Consider the following 15,038-nt stretch of genomic DNA (forward strand, 5'->3'; position numbering starts at 1 on the left):
TGGCATCTAGGTATCTATTTTGTATAGTGAAACTTTTCTACAAATAGGGAATAGATCTAGTAAATTTAGAGAGTCAGGAAGGTCCCATAATCCATCAAACTTAAAATTAACTTTTGTAAACAAACACATTTGTTTATTTTTTTTTCATACAATACATTCCAATAATACAAGCTATGAAGCTCTTTATAGTGCCTATCAAAAAAATGACGTCAAACAATACAAATGACCAATTTATACATTTTAATTGACCAATGGTAGGCTAGTATGACGTTATTTTTTCATAGGCACTTTAAAAATCTTTACAAGCAATAACAATTTTCGACGATATGATTATAATTTTCCTGAGAACTTACATTATCTTAGGAAATTAACCTGACTCATTATATCAACAAAAAACTTCCCTTTTTTACCAAATATGTACATTTTCTAACCAATGATATGGTAGGATTGTTCCTATACTGCTTTTCTATTGGCTGTTTTTTTAAGGGTTTCTCGGACAAACCCCAAACTGTCCCAGTTTTGAGCAAGACGATTCCTGTGACGTCATATAAAAAGGGAAGGGGGAAAGAAAATCTCTTCCCTTTTCTCCCATCTCTTTTGAAGAGATTTTCTTCCCCACTTCCCTTTTTCTTTCCCGAAACGTATATGACATACCTGGAATCGTCTTGCTCCAAACTGGGACAGTTTGGGTTTGTCGTTTCTCTTAGCACAAATAACAAACTTTTAATTTTTATTTTTTATTTATTGATGGATTATTCATTCTTTATAATCCTTAAAATAAAGGAGTAGGATGTTTGTCTGTCTGTTTGCCTGTACCAAAGGATCTTGATAACCGCTGAAACGATCGGGTTCTTCTTCAACAACAAAAAATGAAACCCTTACCCCCCCCAAAAAAAAAAAATTCCTTTTTTCTTTTTTAATCTAAAATAAAAAAAAATGGGTTATGGAATTCACCCCCCCCCCCCCTTCTCAAGTGCTCTAGAGACGTAGCCGCTATTAAAATATATTTAAATTTCAGGATTCTGTGCGAATGAATATTTGCCAACAAGAAGAGGATTTCAAACTTTTCTTGGCATTTACAATGGAGGTGCAGACTACTATTCACATATGAGGGAAGTACCATTCTTATCTTAAATTTATCTCAGAGAAGGGGGATGGGCTACAAATAAACTATGGTTGGACGTACAGACAAAGTTATTTATAGAGTAAATGTTTGGTTGTCATAAAAAAACAAAGAGAGATAGTATGTAATAAATCATGGAAAAGAATCTTGTAATCCTTTTAAGAAAATGCCATTTATGTATTTTGAAGCATAACCGACAGACCAAAAGACCAATTAAATTGTCATACCAAGAAAATTAAGTAACACATATGTATATATGTAGAAGCCAAGAAAATAAGATTTTCCCATAGCGTTACAGACGGATAGACTTAAGTGAATTGTATAGTAGATTCGCTACTAAAATAAAGAATTATATTTTATTTTTTTTATAGGGGAGCGGGAAAATATTATGACTTTTTTGATGGAGAGCGTCCTGCAAGAGAATATGAAAACATACATTCTTCCATTGTTTATGGGTAACAGTTTAGTATAGCACAACTCCTCTATAACCAGTCATATCCTTCAAAGAGGGAGAGAGAGGAGACAATGGGCTGTTTATTACACTAGTCCCCAACGTGTTAAAATATTTTTTTCTTATTCATTGGCTTTACAACTTTGAGGAGTAAATTATGATTGGTTGGTTCATTAAGATGAGTGTTCCAACGTTTGAACTACTAATTTTAATCTAGAGAATTTATTTTTGTATTATCATTGGGCATGTACATTGTACATCTATTTATCGGACATCGGCTTATCCTGTTAGATCACTGGATATCCTTACATCTAGTTTTAAAGATTACTTAAGGAAGCCTTTAGGAAGAAGTAGACTGCTTTAACTGCTGAACTACTGCCACAATTAGCTAATGCATTGTAATTCCTGCAGGCTTATAGCATAGTTTATTGTTTATTGGAGTTTAAAGTATCAATCTATAATGCAAAGTATAACAATGTCTGTCTGTCGGTGCAATATCTTGGTTACCACTTTGGCTACTGCTTAACATCGGAGAATATTCCAACTAATAACAATTTATACTGAAAATTATTCCCCCCCCCCAAAAAAAAAAAAAAACGCACATATTAAATAAGTAATCCATATAATGAGTTTTAATAACAATTATGGTATATTTACCCCATCCCTTCTTGGGACTTATGGCGAATAGACTTACCATTACGTCAACTATAAACTGTAAAACCTTTCATCAATATATCCACATATACTATAGCCATTGTTGTGTTATAGGGATAGGGCAGTGGAAATAATAAATGACATTGGAGAGAAGAAAAGAAAAAGTTCTAAAGATGACAAACCATTCTTTATGTATCTAGCTTTTCAGGTAATTATATCATATTTAAGACAGCTTTCCGAGGATATTAATATGAAAATTAAACCAGTTTTGTTAATACAAGGTTAAGAAGGCCCGGGTTTTATTTTCATTATTTTTATTTTAGTTTTCGTGGAAAATTCTCTTGAATACTATGCAATACGTTATTAGGCATGTTAGAATTGTCCTATTGATTTCAAACTTTGCTTGGTGATTCCTTTAGTAGTTAGGTACGATTTAGAAAGCGTAGCAACTCTATAATCATAACAAGAATGTCCGTACGTCGATTTTAAACATGTATATTTTTTTACTTTTTTTGCAACAAATTTTTATGTGATCTAATCATCCGATTGATCTGATTTTTGGTGTGTTGATTCGTGGAACAACAAAGTATAATGTTATAAGCAAAGCAACTTTATAATCAAGTCCTAAAAATGTAAGTATGTCCATAAACAAAACATTATCCTGTATCAAGTAGTTTTTCAACAAATTTACTTACAATTTCGCTCCGATTCTTATACATTTATATTCTGATTATTTAGTTCTGACACTATACAAGTGTTAATGTCCGTTTGTCCTACCGTTTCAGTGCTTCGCTTTTATAGATGTTGTCATCCTTGTTGATTTAACATTATATTTGTCTCTTATATCCGTGCACAGGACAACTGTCTATAAAATAAAATCCCAGGAGTGAAGGGGTATTGGATTAAATCAGTTGAATACAAAAATTTAAACTAATCATTTGAATCTACTGAAGGAGTAATCTTGTTTATCATCATTGGGGATGTTATAATTTGATAAATAAAGATACAATTATATCTTATTCTAGAATCCTCATACCGTATTACAGCCAACATTAAGAAGTTTTAAACGAATCAAAACAACAGTAAATCAAATGAGGTAAGCAAGAGGAAAATACAGGCTGTTTCAGAAAAAAATCTAATCTATTTACCCAAAAGTGTTTTTGATAGTATTATGATATCTATGTATGTGCGTGTGTGTATATGAAAGGATCTTGCTAATTTCTGAACCCTATCTGTTACATAAAAGCAATGAGTAAGGGAGGGGACAATGGATCGAATATTCAATTTTTAAGGAGTCTCAGACTTTGGGGACTGGCTTAAAGGGAATGTGCACGAATACAGCGGATTCTTACTGATTTTGGGGACTTGCGCATCAATGCCCCGCTAACTAGCTGAGCTAGTTTTGAATATGCAGACAGAAAAGTTTATTATTTATCGCTGGTTTTAACAAATATTTTTTCCCAAGAAAATGTCTTTTCATGTATAGAAACTCTACTGTGATATTTATGTATTAAATAATCTAAGAACCGCTTGAGTTTAGGGGTCAGTTATAAATATATCAGAAGGGTTGAGGTAGTTCTAAACAAGATTTTTCTAGTGATTTTTTTATTGTATTTAATAATTTATTCCTTTAAGAACAAACTATACATAATTAAATCACATATTAATTTAAAGGAACTATCATACATTTAAATTAAATAAAACATAAACATTTTAAAGAATAATAAAAAACATTAAGCTAACTACACAGTTATAATAGTGTTAAAAATTTGTAATTGTCAAATTATATGACATTTGACCCGTGGGGCTTCGGGTAGGTTGAGCAAGCTACTCACAATGAGCTATAATGTGTACAAACATATAGCATTCATCAGTATTTTTTTCATTAAATACTGGAAATAATGTTAATGGTAAACATATACCACAACAAATAATAATGTTACTGCCCATGTTACTCTGCATGGGTGTACATATGATAATAATAATGATAATCAACGAGATAATAGATTTGTAGTTAAATACATTTATGTTATTCTTCAAGTAGATATGTTCTTTAAATTGATGTAGTCAAGATTCCACGGAAATAAAGATGGAGGAAAACCGTCTGCTTTGCTATAAATGAAGCTTTACTATTGTCACTTTTTACACTATATACAAGATCCACATAGACAGGTATCAATGCTTCTCAGTGCTGATTTCTTATGTAGTGTATACCATGACTTTGAATTTGAAGGGAAAAGTGTCAGGGATCACTGCAAGTCGTCGACAGCAAGACGCCAAAGTTTCAATAAAGAAACCCTCTACCCATAAAAAATGGCAGCTGCCTGGCATGAGTAAAACCAGGAGATAATAACTGAAACATCAGGAGTTATGTAAAAAAAAACAAATTAGTTATCTCCAAGCTAAATTGTTTTGTCCCATATTTACCAATGTGATGATGCGAAGTTAGGTTCAGATTACAGCCAAGCTTCACCCAACGGTCAGGCTTAGGAGGAGGGAGAAGGGGTCAACAGGTTCTTGTAGAATGATTTAGGGGAGGTTCTTCTATATGGAGAGTGAGGAGGAGGGTGGGTCTGCAAGTAGGGTATGTGGGGACATAAATTCCCCAACAGAAAGCACACATCTTGGATACAAAGAATTTTTTCTTATATTTTAAGCTGGCTTCACTGAATGGTTTTGGTATGTGGAAATTTCTTCATGCTGGTTTTCTCACTTCTTTACATAAATTGGTTTCAAAAACATTTTCTCAACCTGTATTATATATAAGCTGACTGTGTATAAGAAAGACTGAAGTATTACAGCCATAATGGGAGGAAGCCGTTAAGCGTCCACACACGACAAAGGCTACAACATAACTGATTTTTCTAGTGATTAATTACAGAATGTTTACTACATTGTGATGTGTTGATAATTTAGTTTTCAAGTAAATGATTTTTTCTTAGAACTAATTTTGTTCTAAATTAGGTTACCATGATCCCTTTACAATTTTGGTAAAATTTTCTTGATAAATCTGGTTTTCATTGCTTTTCAGCGAACCCTCTTAAATTGAATTAATTGCCCATTGTCCCCTCCCTTACTCCCTGCATAAAAGGTCCAAGGAAGGATCATTGCTATATTGGGGGAGGATAAGTATACCACAACTTTCCTAATAGAAATCACCTATAGTAAAATTTAAAATAATATATTTTTCAAATTAGAATTAGAATTGCCTCTTGGGGCATAGCTAATGGGAGGCTATAATTTGGCGTATTTAATTAAGCGTTGGGATTAGTTTTTTTCTCGCATCGTATTATAAACGGTTTCCACGGATGGATATTCAACATTAGGGGAATCTGATTTCTGCGAATCCGTTTATGGGAATCTAAACAGGGGGAATCGAATATGGGATATGTGTTGGATACCTCCGCGGATATATAATGTACAATTATAAGATTAAAACCAGTTTATTTAGCCCCAAGGTGCCGAAGGCACGGGCTAAAAAAAACGATTTTAATCTTATGATTGTACATTTTTATATTCATAGAAAGCTGGATATAATACAATGCTTGACATAGATTTTTTTCATATGGATGAGAACCGGTTCCTATCCACCGGATTCGAATGAATACGAGAAAAATACTTTCCTTGCATTACCTAATTTTATCTGCACAGTTTTCTTGATAAAGTTGATTTAAAAATTTACCAATAATTTTATTAATTTCCATGCGTAAATGTAAATCATATAATCATTAATCACAAGAATATTAGATAATTTTAACATTTTTATTATAAGAATGAATATACATGAATATTTTTGGTCATAGATTAAGGATGCTAATATAGTCCCAATCTATTGGTACCTCCGTGGTAAGGGACGGGGATGGGGAATATCGTTTTATTAGCCAGCTTGAAGAATAATTTTATTTGAGTAAGTGAAAAGATAGGTCACAATCAAATTAATTCTAAATCAATTATTATTATAGGGATGTTTATACAGCACTGGTATTGGACATGGACTTTGCAGTACAGAATGTTATGCGAGCACTAAAGAAAAATAAACTATATGAAAATACAATAATAGTCTTTACTTCTGACAATGGCGGCCCAGTTAAACACGGGGCTTCGAACTGGCCACTACGTGGACAAAAGGTAAAAAAATTAAGGTTAGGGAGGATTTTCTGTGGTAGTGGAGGGGAAAATCCATAAAAGGATGACAACATCCATGAAAGTGCAGCTCTGAATTCAACAAACATGAAAAATTTTGTTTGTTATTTATAACATTTAGTAAGCAGAATATTAATTTAAAGGTGTAAACAAAATAGTTTATAAGCTTAATGCTAAATTGCTTAAAACAGGATTCTGTTTAAGGACATATTTACATTTTTATGGCCTGACTAGAGAGATGATTCGCTTAAAATGTTATTGCCCTAGAAATCATTGTTCCAAAAATTAGAGAAATAGGATAATTATATCACACAAAAAAGGGTTGTCAAAAAAGTTAAAATTAACATGTTTTAATCATTCCTAACTGTTACAGTAATTCTCATTCAAGTTTAAAATCACCAAGTAAGTTCTAAGATGCCTAAATTGACAAATAAAACTAACCGTAACGTACGGACGGACATACTGACCCTAATCATAGAAAAGCTTCGATTTTAAAATTGATTACCTAAAACTATGGTTTTTACTAAGATTTAAGATAGTTTAGGTTGTTTTTTTTCTCCCCCCCCCCCCTTCCTCCCTTTTCTCACAACGGAAGGGAGGTGTTTAAGCCCTCTCTCTCAAGTTGAGGTTAAATTTGTTATTAGGATGTGAAATAAATCTGATTTAAATGTTGCAGGTGCATCATTAAGGGGGCATTACCACCCCTCCCACACTGAAACGTCCTGAAACGAACACAAAATAATTAGTTATTAATTAAATTTTTGGATCATGGAAAGAAGACAAAGTCATTCCTAATTAGGACAGAAGTCACTGAAAATTGGTCTAAAGAAGGCTACTTATGTCCTTTATCTAACAAAATCTAACTTAAGGGAGGTGACTTATGTCCTTTGTCTGACGAATTCTTACATTAGGAAGGCTGCTTATGTCCTTCATCTTGCAAAACTTAGCTTTTCTGTCCTTCACATAGCAAAACCTCACAAAACATAGCATTTCTGTCCTTCACATAGCAAATTCTTGCAAAACATAGCAAATTCTTGCAAAACATAACAAATTCTTGCAAAACATAGCATTTCTGTCCTTTGCTATATTTTGCAAGAATTTGCTATGTTTTGCAAGAATTTGCTATGTTTTGCAAGAATTTGCTATGGTTTGCAAGAATTTGCTATGTGAAGGACAGAAATGCTATGTTTTGTATGAATTTGCTATGTTTTGCAAGAATTTGCTATGGTTTGCAATAATTTGCTATGTTTTGCAAGAATTTGCTATGTGAAGGACAGAAATGCTATGTTTTGCAAGAATTTGCTATGTTTTGCAAGAATTTGCCATGTTTTGCAAGAATTTGGTATGTTTTGCAAGAATTTGCTATGTAAAGGACAGAAATGCTATGTTTTGCAAGAATTTGCTATGTTTTGCAAGAATTTGGTATGTTTTGCAAGAATTTGCTATGTGAAGGACAGAAATGCTATGTTTTGCAAGAATTTTCTATGTTTTGCAAGAATTTGCTATGGTTTGCAATAATTTGCTATGTTTTGCAAGAATTTGCTATGTGAAGGACAGAAATGCTATGTTTTGCAAGAATTTGCTAAGTTTTGCAAGAATTTGCTATGTTTTGCAAGAATTTGCTATGTGAAGGACAGATAAACTATTTTATGCAAGATTTTGCTATGTGAAGGACCAAAAAGCTAGGTTTTGTGTGGTGAAGGGAGGCTACTTATGTCCTCCATCTTGCAAAATCTATGTTAAGGGAGACAAGTTATGCCCTTCATCTAACAAATTCTCACAAAAGGGAAGATACTTATGTCCTTCCTAGGAAGGTGACTTCTGTCCTAATTAAGGAATGACTTTGTTTTCGTTCCATGATCCAAATTTTTTTCTAGAGCACATTATTTGAAGGAGGGACTAGGGTGCCAACCTTTGTACACGCCCCGCACTTGTTGAAAAACCCATCATATGTTAATGAGAGGTAATGTTAATGGGACAGACTACATTTTTAGAATAGCTGCGCACTTTTAGCCAATTTATATTTGTTATATTTGCAATGAAAACAGTAAAAGTGTCTGACTATGACGTCAGAAAAAATTAATAATTAACCAATGAGAGGCCGCTATATATTTTACCATTGTGAATACTGGCTTCTATTGTTAATTTTTTCTGACGTCATAGTCAGACACTTTTGCTGTTTTCATTTGCAATATAATTTCAAGGGTTTCTACGCTCAGACAGACTGTCCGTACGTCCAAATGTTCATTTGAATAATTAATTATTATTACTTTCATACAGTTTATCTCTTTTAATTAGTTATTACCTAGGCGTTTTTAATTTTTTTTTTTGCTATAATGATTTCAGGTTAATGAATATTGTTGATTGGATGCCAACCTTCCTGAATCTAGCAGGTGGCAACATAGAACAAATATTTGAACTTTTTAATTGCCGACTGAAATGATCTAATAGCGTTCCTCCTTATAAAAAATTAAGCATATTATTGGATATTTTTTTTACAAGAAAGGTCAATCAACCAAGGTTTGTTTGAAATGATAGTACTGACTTTCTGGTAAAACTTATGGAGTTGCTACAATTCCTAAATGGTACCTAAACTTTTATAGGAATCACCATGCAAAGTTTGAAATTGATAGGACAACTCTAACAAATCCAAATTAAGGAAAATAGCTAACCGTTACTGAAGGATGGGCGTTCTGACCGACCCTAATTATAAAAAGCTTGGCTTTTAAAAAGAAAATGATATGACTAATGTACAATGTAGATCATGTGTAAAATCTTTGCTTAATAATGGTTTCTAAATAATTAAAGTCATTTCTTTAGGTTTTAAAGGGAATCCATCTTTAAAACTGGACCTTGATGGTATAGACCAATGGAATACAATTTCTAAAAATAGAAGGTATTGTATGGTAGGCATTATGGACAGTTTCAAAGGCGCTAGAGGGCCAAAACAATTTGTGCATGACCCCTGTTTGATAATAGATTTTCGACTATTTGTAAGTCAATATTGCTTCCCTCCCTCTTTTGCTTAACAAGTTTTGTTTTTGGGTCTTTTTATTCTTAACAAGGATGACAACATCCATAAAAGCGACGCTCTGAAATGATAGGACACACGAACATTAACACTTGTATAGTGTCAGAACTGAATAATCAGAATATAAATGAATAAGAGTCAAAGCAAAATTGTGAGTAAATTTGTTGAAAAACTTCTTGATACAGGATAATGTTTATGGACATACTTACATTGTTAGGACTGGATTATAGAGTTGCTTTGCTTATAATATTGTACTTTGTTGTCTCATGAATCAGTATACCTAAAATCAGAACATTCGGATAATTAGATCACATAAAAAATTTTGGTAAAAATGTAAAAAAAATCGAAATGTTTAGAATGGACGTACGGACATTCTGGTAATGATTATAGAGTTGCTACGCTTTCTAAATCATACCTAACTACTACAGGAATCACCATGCAAAGTTTGAAATCGATAGGACAATTCTAACATGCCTAAATTAACGAAAAAAGCTATCTGTCTCAGACGTACGGACGGACGTACGGACCGACCCTAATTATAGAAAAGCTTCGCTTTTAAAAATTGAATGAGTTTATTTTAGTGTGAGAACAGAGATGGTTTATAACATTCTGGTAATGATTATAGAGATGCTCCGCTTTTTAAATCATACCTAACTACTACAGGAATCACCATGCAAAGTTTGAAATCGATAGGACAATTCTAACATGCCTAAATTAACCATAAAAGCTACCTGTCTCAGACGTATGGACGGACGTACGGACCGACCCTAATTATAGAAAAGCTTCGCTTTTAAAAATTGAATGAGTTTATTTTAGTGTGAGAACAGAGATGGTTTATAACATCAATCACAATTCTGGGGCAATCAGGTAATTATATAGCTTGTGGCGTGCACATGTTTTGCTAGGGGGTGCGTGAAGAGCAACTGAAATCTTTCAAAACAGTCCTACAATTATTAACACCCCCCTTAACATTTTTACCGTGATAGCCTTCTTGGATGTTTTAAAGGGGTGAAGACCCTTTTCAATTTTAATTCTTGCCTTTTTGATATTATCATCGTGTTTAATAGTAACCTTATGTATATTATTAAGAAAATTGTGTCCTCTAATAACAAACATTTATATATAAAAAGGGAAGTCGCAAACAAGTCAATAATATTTAAAGCAAAAATTTTAAACTGTAGATTAAATTAGACCATTAAACCTTGTTGCTATACTATTTTTTGACCAGATTAAAGAGTGTTAAAATCATTTCACATTTTTGCTTTATCCTCAAGTCTATAGAAATCAATCCAATTCATACTTAAAGAATGACAATACAAAAACATTACTGAATAGATAATATATTAACCTCCCCAATAATTTTCTTTAATTGACCATGAACTGGATTGAATTTTATAAATTTCATTTCTATTTTAGAATAGGTGATTATAAAATAATGTTTGGAAATAAGTGGATGCGACCGTCAGATTATTGGCACGGTGTAAATTTAGTAATTGCACCGTGGCTAAAGTGGATACGACACATTCCAGGCGTGAGTGAAAGCAAAAAACAAATTTACAAGGAACACTTTATTTTTACAACTAAATCTTTTTTACATTTTGAAATAATCCGTTTGTCTCTAACCAATAATAGTTAATTTAGGTTGTTAGAAATTAGAATCATTCTTTAATTTAAAACTTTGCATGCTGATTCTTGTAACAACAAAGTACAAATAAGTATAATTAAATTTATCAATACCATAACTTTACAATGGCAATTACTAAGACTACACTACATTATAAAGAGATTATTAGTCTGAATGTTTTACAATTTGTGCTTCAGTTTTGGTAATGTTCAATACCCCCCTCTTATTATCTCAGTTCCTATTAAAGCTAGAGGGCTAAAATTTCCGACATTAAGTAAGTTAAAGTCAATTTTCGCTTCCTTCAGCCTTTTATTTAACAACGTTTGTTTTTAGGTCCTTTTTTTACTTAAAAATTTAAAACGGCTGTAACTTTCTTATTTTTGAAGCTAGAAGAAATTTTATTTTTGCAGAAAATGTTTATTTTTATGTAAATTATATATTAGAAATATCAAAATATAAATTTTAGTGGCCGCAGCTGTACTTCGCAGCTGCTAGCCGCCGCAATCGGTAATTGGGGGTAAAACGGCGGCGGATATTTATGAAATTTTAATTCGTTATGTAGACATGTAAGAAAAGCTTAAGTTTAAAATTTGAAATCTCAAAGTCAAAAATTGCGGCCACAGTAGCTTTTTAAAGGTTTCTGGAGACCTGGAGGATCAGGACCTGCAGGATCATACATGGAACCTGAAATTGTCTTGAACACCTGTATTTAATATGAGGATGTACTACTAGAGGATATTTTAGTATTTTAGTAAGATAAAATGCTTTGTTTAAGTCAAAAAAATATTTTTGCTCTTTACCTGGATGACCCTGCCAGGTTTGCTGGTATCCTGTGCCCGCCAGGATGGAGATATTCAAAAAATTTCAACTCTCAGTTATGTGTCATACCCATACCTAAAAAGTCACCCAGTTTAGGCTCTTTATCTTTCACACACAGATAATGAGATAGAAAAAACTGGAGGGGAGGACCGTTAAGAGTTAATTGCAATTATAATGTATAAATAAAGTGTATTTTTGAAAGGAACATTATACTATGTTATGGGAAAGAAGTAAACAAAGATTTGAACGAGATCATCCAAGTAATATTACGGGAAGGTTGGTAAACTTAACCTTTTCAAAAGCATGCTCGGGGGTAAGGGGGGAAGGGGGTCAAGAGTGTCAAAAATATATTCTTTTAAAATTCAAATTACGTGGCTTGTGTAAATTGTAGAAAATACTATGCATATTGTTAGAATTGCCATCTGCTCTACTTTTCTGAAAGATAAATACAACCTTTGAACGATTTGTACTTTAGAATCAACACCTTGAAAAGTGTGAGGAAGGTTGGATAATGCAACTTGTGAGTAAATGGAGAATAGTTTCATTTTTGGACTATATACATGAATATATTTTCCTTGAAAACTAGCTTTAACATAAAAAATTCAATTATTAATATAAAGACGAAATGAAAAAATAACTGCCCTTATCGGCCCTCCTTTCTAAAATATACCAACAAATAAAATGGTCCTATTCATTCTAAATTTTGTTCTTATTTATCTAATTTAAGTTATGTTCGTTTTTTTTAAAGAATTGGAGAAATTCAGTTAGATGAAGACTTATATGAACAGACTACTTTAAGTTCAATAGGGTGAGTACTGAGTAGTTCTCTTTTTTCAATAACTAGCGACTGCGCCCTTGGCATCTGGGGGCTATGGATTTGGGTAGGGAGAGGACACAAAATAGTTTAAAACCATCCCAAAACATAAATAATTTCTTTCAAGATTCGATTTCACTTTTCTTAAAATAGTTTCGCAGGACCTATGAAAAATCATAGTTTAATCAAAGAATAGCTATAATTTTAATTTCTTTAATTAATAGGAGAAGAGCTACTATGAAAATACGACGATACCCGCTACTTTATTTTTTTCCCATGATCCTAATTTCTTTAATTTGAAATTAATTTAAAATTAATTTACAGAAATGATGGAGAAATCGATACTAGTCATAATTAAATATACGATATCTTAAGACAATTTCAATAGGTATTACAAATTTGATACTTGAGAAAAATATGTCATAAGAATCTATTCTAGTAGGGCTTCGCTTAATATCCCCTGGTTTAAAACCATATTAAAAATTCATGTATCATTACGCAGCATAAACAATTTTTCGCGTAGAATAAAACATAAAATTAATACTGGGCCGGTCTTCAAACAGCTTTGCTACTATGGAATGTAATAATTTTATACAAACACAACAATTTTTTTTCTTCTCATTTTGTTTATGGAATACAAATGTTCCACTATTAAATGTAGCTGTCTATAATGCCCTAGTAAAAGTGGGGATAGATAACACTTCTTTTGGCCTACCAATTGACGTCATAAAATACCCTATAGGTAGGCCAAAAGCGGTGACGTCTATTCCCATTTTGCTAGGGCACTATAATAGACAGCTACCATTTTTTTGCAGAACTCTGAATGAGGTACAACTGCCAGTATTCAATTCATCCGCAGTGTACCTGTTCAACCTGCGAACAGACCCCAATGAAACAGAAAATATCAGGGATAAGCATCCAGAAATTGTGGAACAACTCAAGTAAGTTTTCACTCGTCCCTTAGTACCTCGCGAACGGCTATAGGGCGTAGAATTAACCACGTGAGTAAGTTATTTAAAAGTTAATTTTTATCTCTTAAGAAATCTGAAATAGCTAGGAACAGAACAAATTAATGAATTACGTTTCCATAGATCAAGGATGACAACATCCATGAGTTGCAAAGCTCTTTAGTATAAAATTATTATAAAAGTTATTTGACTGTTAATTATACTGGTACCCAAACTCATTAACCTCGTTATCTTATTTGTGAGCTTCACAACTTAGGGTACTTACATTGTTTCTAAACTTTTCAACCTATGATTTTAATCGTCCTAAGGGCTAAGTTTGTTTGTCATTATTTGGGATGTACAATAGGATATATAAGTTGGAAAGAATTTCAATGTTAGGGGGAGATTTTAAATCTGCATCAAACTTTAAGGATATTTTATAAAATTCGTTTTTTGTATAATTCTTTATCTGAAAGCGGAAATACAATTTAATTTAAGTAATTTTGATCAATAGGATAGGTGGATTAGAAACTACCTGCGCTCTTATTGGGTGAATGATGTACGGCACTTAAGCTTCTCCAATCAGAGCGCAGATAGTTTTCAATCCACCAATCACAGATGTCAAAATTTATTAACTTAAATTGTATTTCCGCTTTTAGATAAAGAATTATACAAAAAACGAATTTTATAAAAAATCCTTGAAATTTGATGCATATTTCTCCCTCTAACATTAAAATTCTTTCCAACTTATATATCTTAATGTACAACTATTAATTTTATATTGTCCCTTAGAACCCCTGACGTACAACATACACGAGCTGATGTGAAAAAAAGATATTTAAATTTTTCAGGGCTAGGGTAATGGAATATTTTAAACTTGTTGTCCCCGAGGATGGGCCACCAGAAGTAGATAAAACCAAGCTGCAATCCATCGATGGTGTTATACCTTTAAATTGGTGTTAGGCGAAATTCAGAGAATAATATTTCCAGTATGGCTTCAAAACGTATTAATATCCGCTGGATTAGAACCGGTTCTCATCCATACTGAAAAATCATATGTTGCATTGTATTAAAGATTTTCCACAAATATTAAAATAAAAATCATTAAATTAATACCAGTTTTGTTTTTCTGGGCCTTCGGCCACTCAGGAGATTTTACTTTAACACACCAGTTGGCTGTATAAGGTGGGATTAGACCATTAACAAGAATGACAACATCCATAAGTAGCGAAGCACAAAAAATTGTGGATGGGAATACGTAGAAGTAGATTTAAAGTGTATTTATTGGAGAAAATAAACACGAAACCTTGTTTTATTTTGTATGATGAAGACGGTTAAAGTAAATTACATGCAAGATGCACATAACAATGGGAAAAAATATTTCGAAACTGTTAATGCAAAAAAGTTTTAAAATTGGACCAAAAATACCAAA

At 32.4% G+C, this 15,038-nt stretch overlaps 3 protein-coding genes across 4 annotated transcripts in view; 2 read left to right on the top strand and 1 right to left on the bottom strand.

Annotated features, from left to right (window-relative positions):
- The window catches only part of LOC145328087 (uncharacterized), a 633,740-nt gene that overhangs the window by 543,884 nt on the left and 74,818 nt on the right, over positions 1-15,038 (bottom strand). The gene's annotated exons all lie outside the window — the stretch shown is intronic.
- Positions 1,499-11,038, top strand: LOC145328475 (arylsulfatase I-like). Its single transcript, XM_080172176.1, has 9 exons — positions 1,499-1,578; positions 2,343-2,436; positions 3,254-3,324; positions 6,191-6,356; positions 8,249-8,334; positions 8,718-8,764; positions 9,192-9,267; positions 10,219-10,269; positions 10,819-11,038. The coding sequence occupies exons 2-9, from the start codon at positions 2,419-2,421 to the stop codon at positions 11,036-11,038; spliced, it is 735 nt and encodes a 244-aa protein (XP_080028302.1). The 5' UTR covers positions 1,499-1,578; positions 2,343-2,418.
- LOC145327705 (uncharacterized) lies at positions 12,046-14,719 on the top strand. Its single transcript, XM_080171261.1, has 4 exons — positions 12,046-12,121; positions 12,594-12,653; positions 13,475-13,600; positions 14,458-14,719. Exons 1-4 carry the CDS (start codon positions 12,060-12,062, stop codon positions 14,567-14,569), a joined length of 360 nt encoding a protein of 119 aa, XP_080027387.1. The 5' UTR covers positions 12,046-12,059; the 3' UTR covers positions 14,570-14,719.

The sequence above is a fragment of the Acartia tonsa genome, chromosome 9, assembly GCF_053477335.1.
Source record: "Acartia tonsa isolate MP-2025a chromosome 9, ASM5347733v1, whole genome shotgun sequence".
Taxonomy (NCBI): Eukaryota; Metazoa; Arthropoda; class Copepoda; order Calanoida; family Acartiidae; genus Acartia; species Acartia tonsa.

Excerpts from the sequence above, each read along its gene's own strand:
- LOC145327705 (XM_080171261.1), top strand. The coding sequence starts at position 12,060 with ATGTTATGGGAAAGAAGTAAACAAAGATTTGAACGAGATCATCCAAGT. Across the intron at positions 12,654-13,474 it reads ACTACTTTAAGTTCAATAGG|AACTCTGAATGAGGTACAAC; the intron begins GTGAGTACTGAG and ends ATTTTTTTGCAG. Across the intron at positions 13,601-14,457 it reads GAAATTGTGGAACAACTCAA|GGCTAGGGTAATGGAATATT; the intron begins GTAAGTTTTCAC and ends TAAATTTTTCAG.
- LOC145328475 (XM_080172176.1), top strand. Across the intron at positions 3,325-6,190 it reads ACAACAGTAAATCAAATGAG|GGATGTTTATACAGCACTGG; the intron begins GTAAGCAAGAGG and ends TTATTATTATAG. Across the intron at positions 8,765-9,191 it reads AACCTTCCTGAATCTAGCAG|GTTTTAAAGGGAATCCATCT; the intron begins GTGGCAACATAG and ends TCATTTCTTTAG.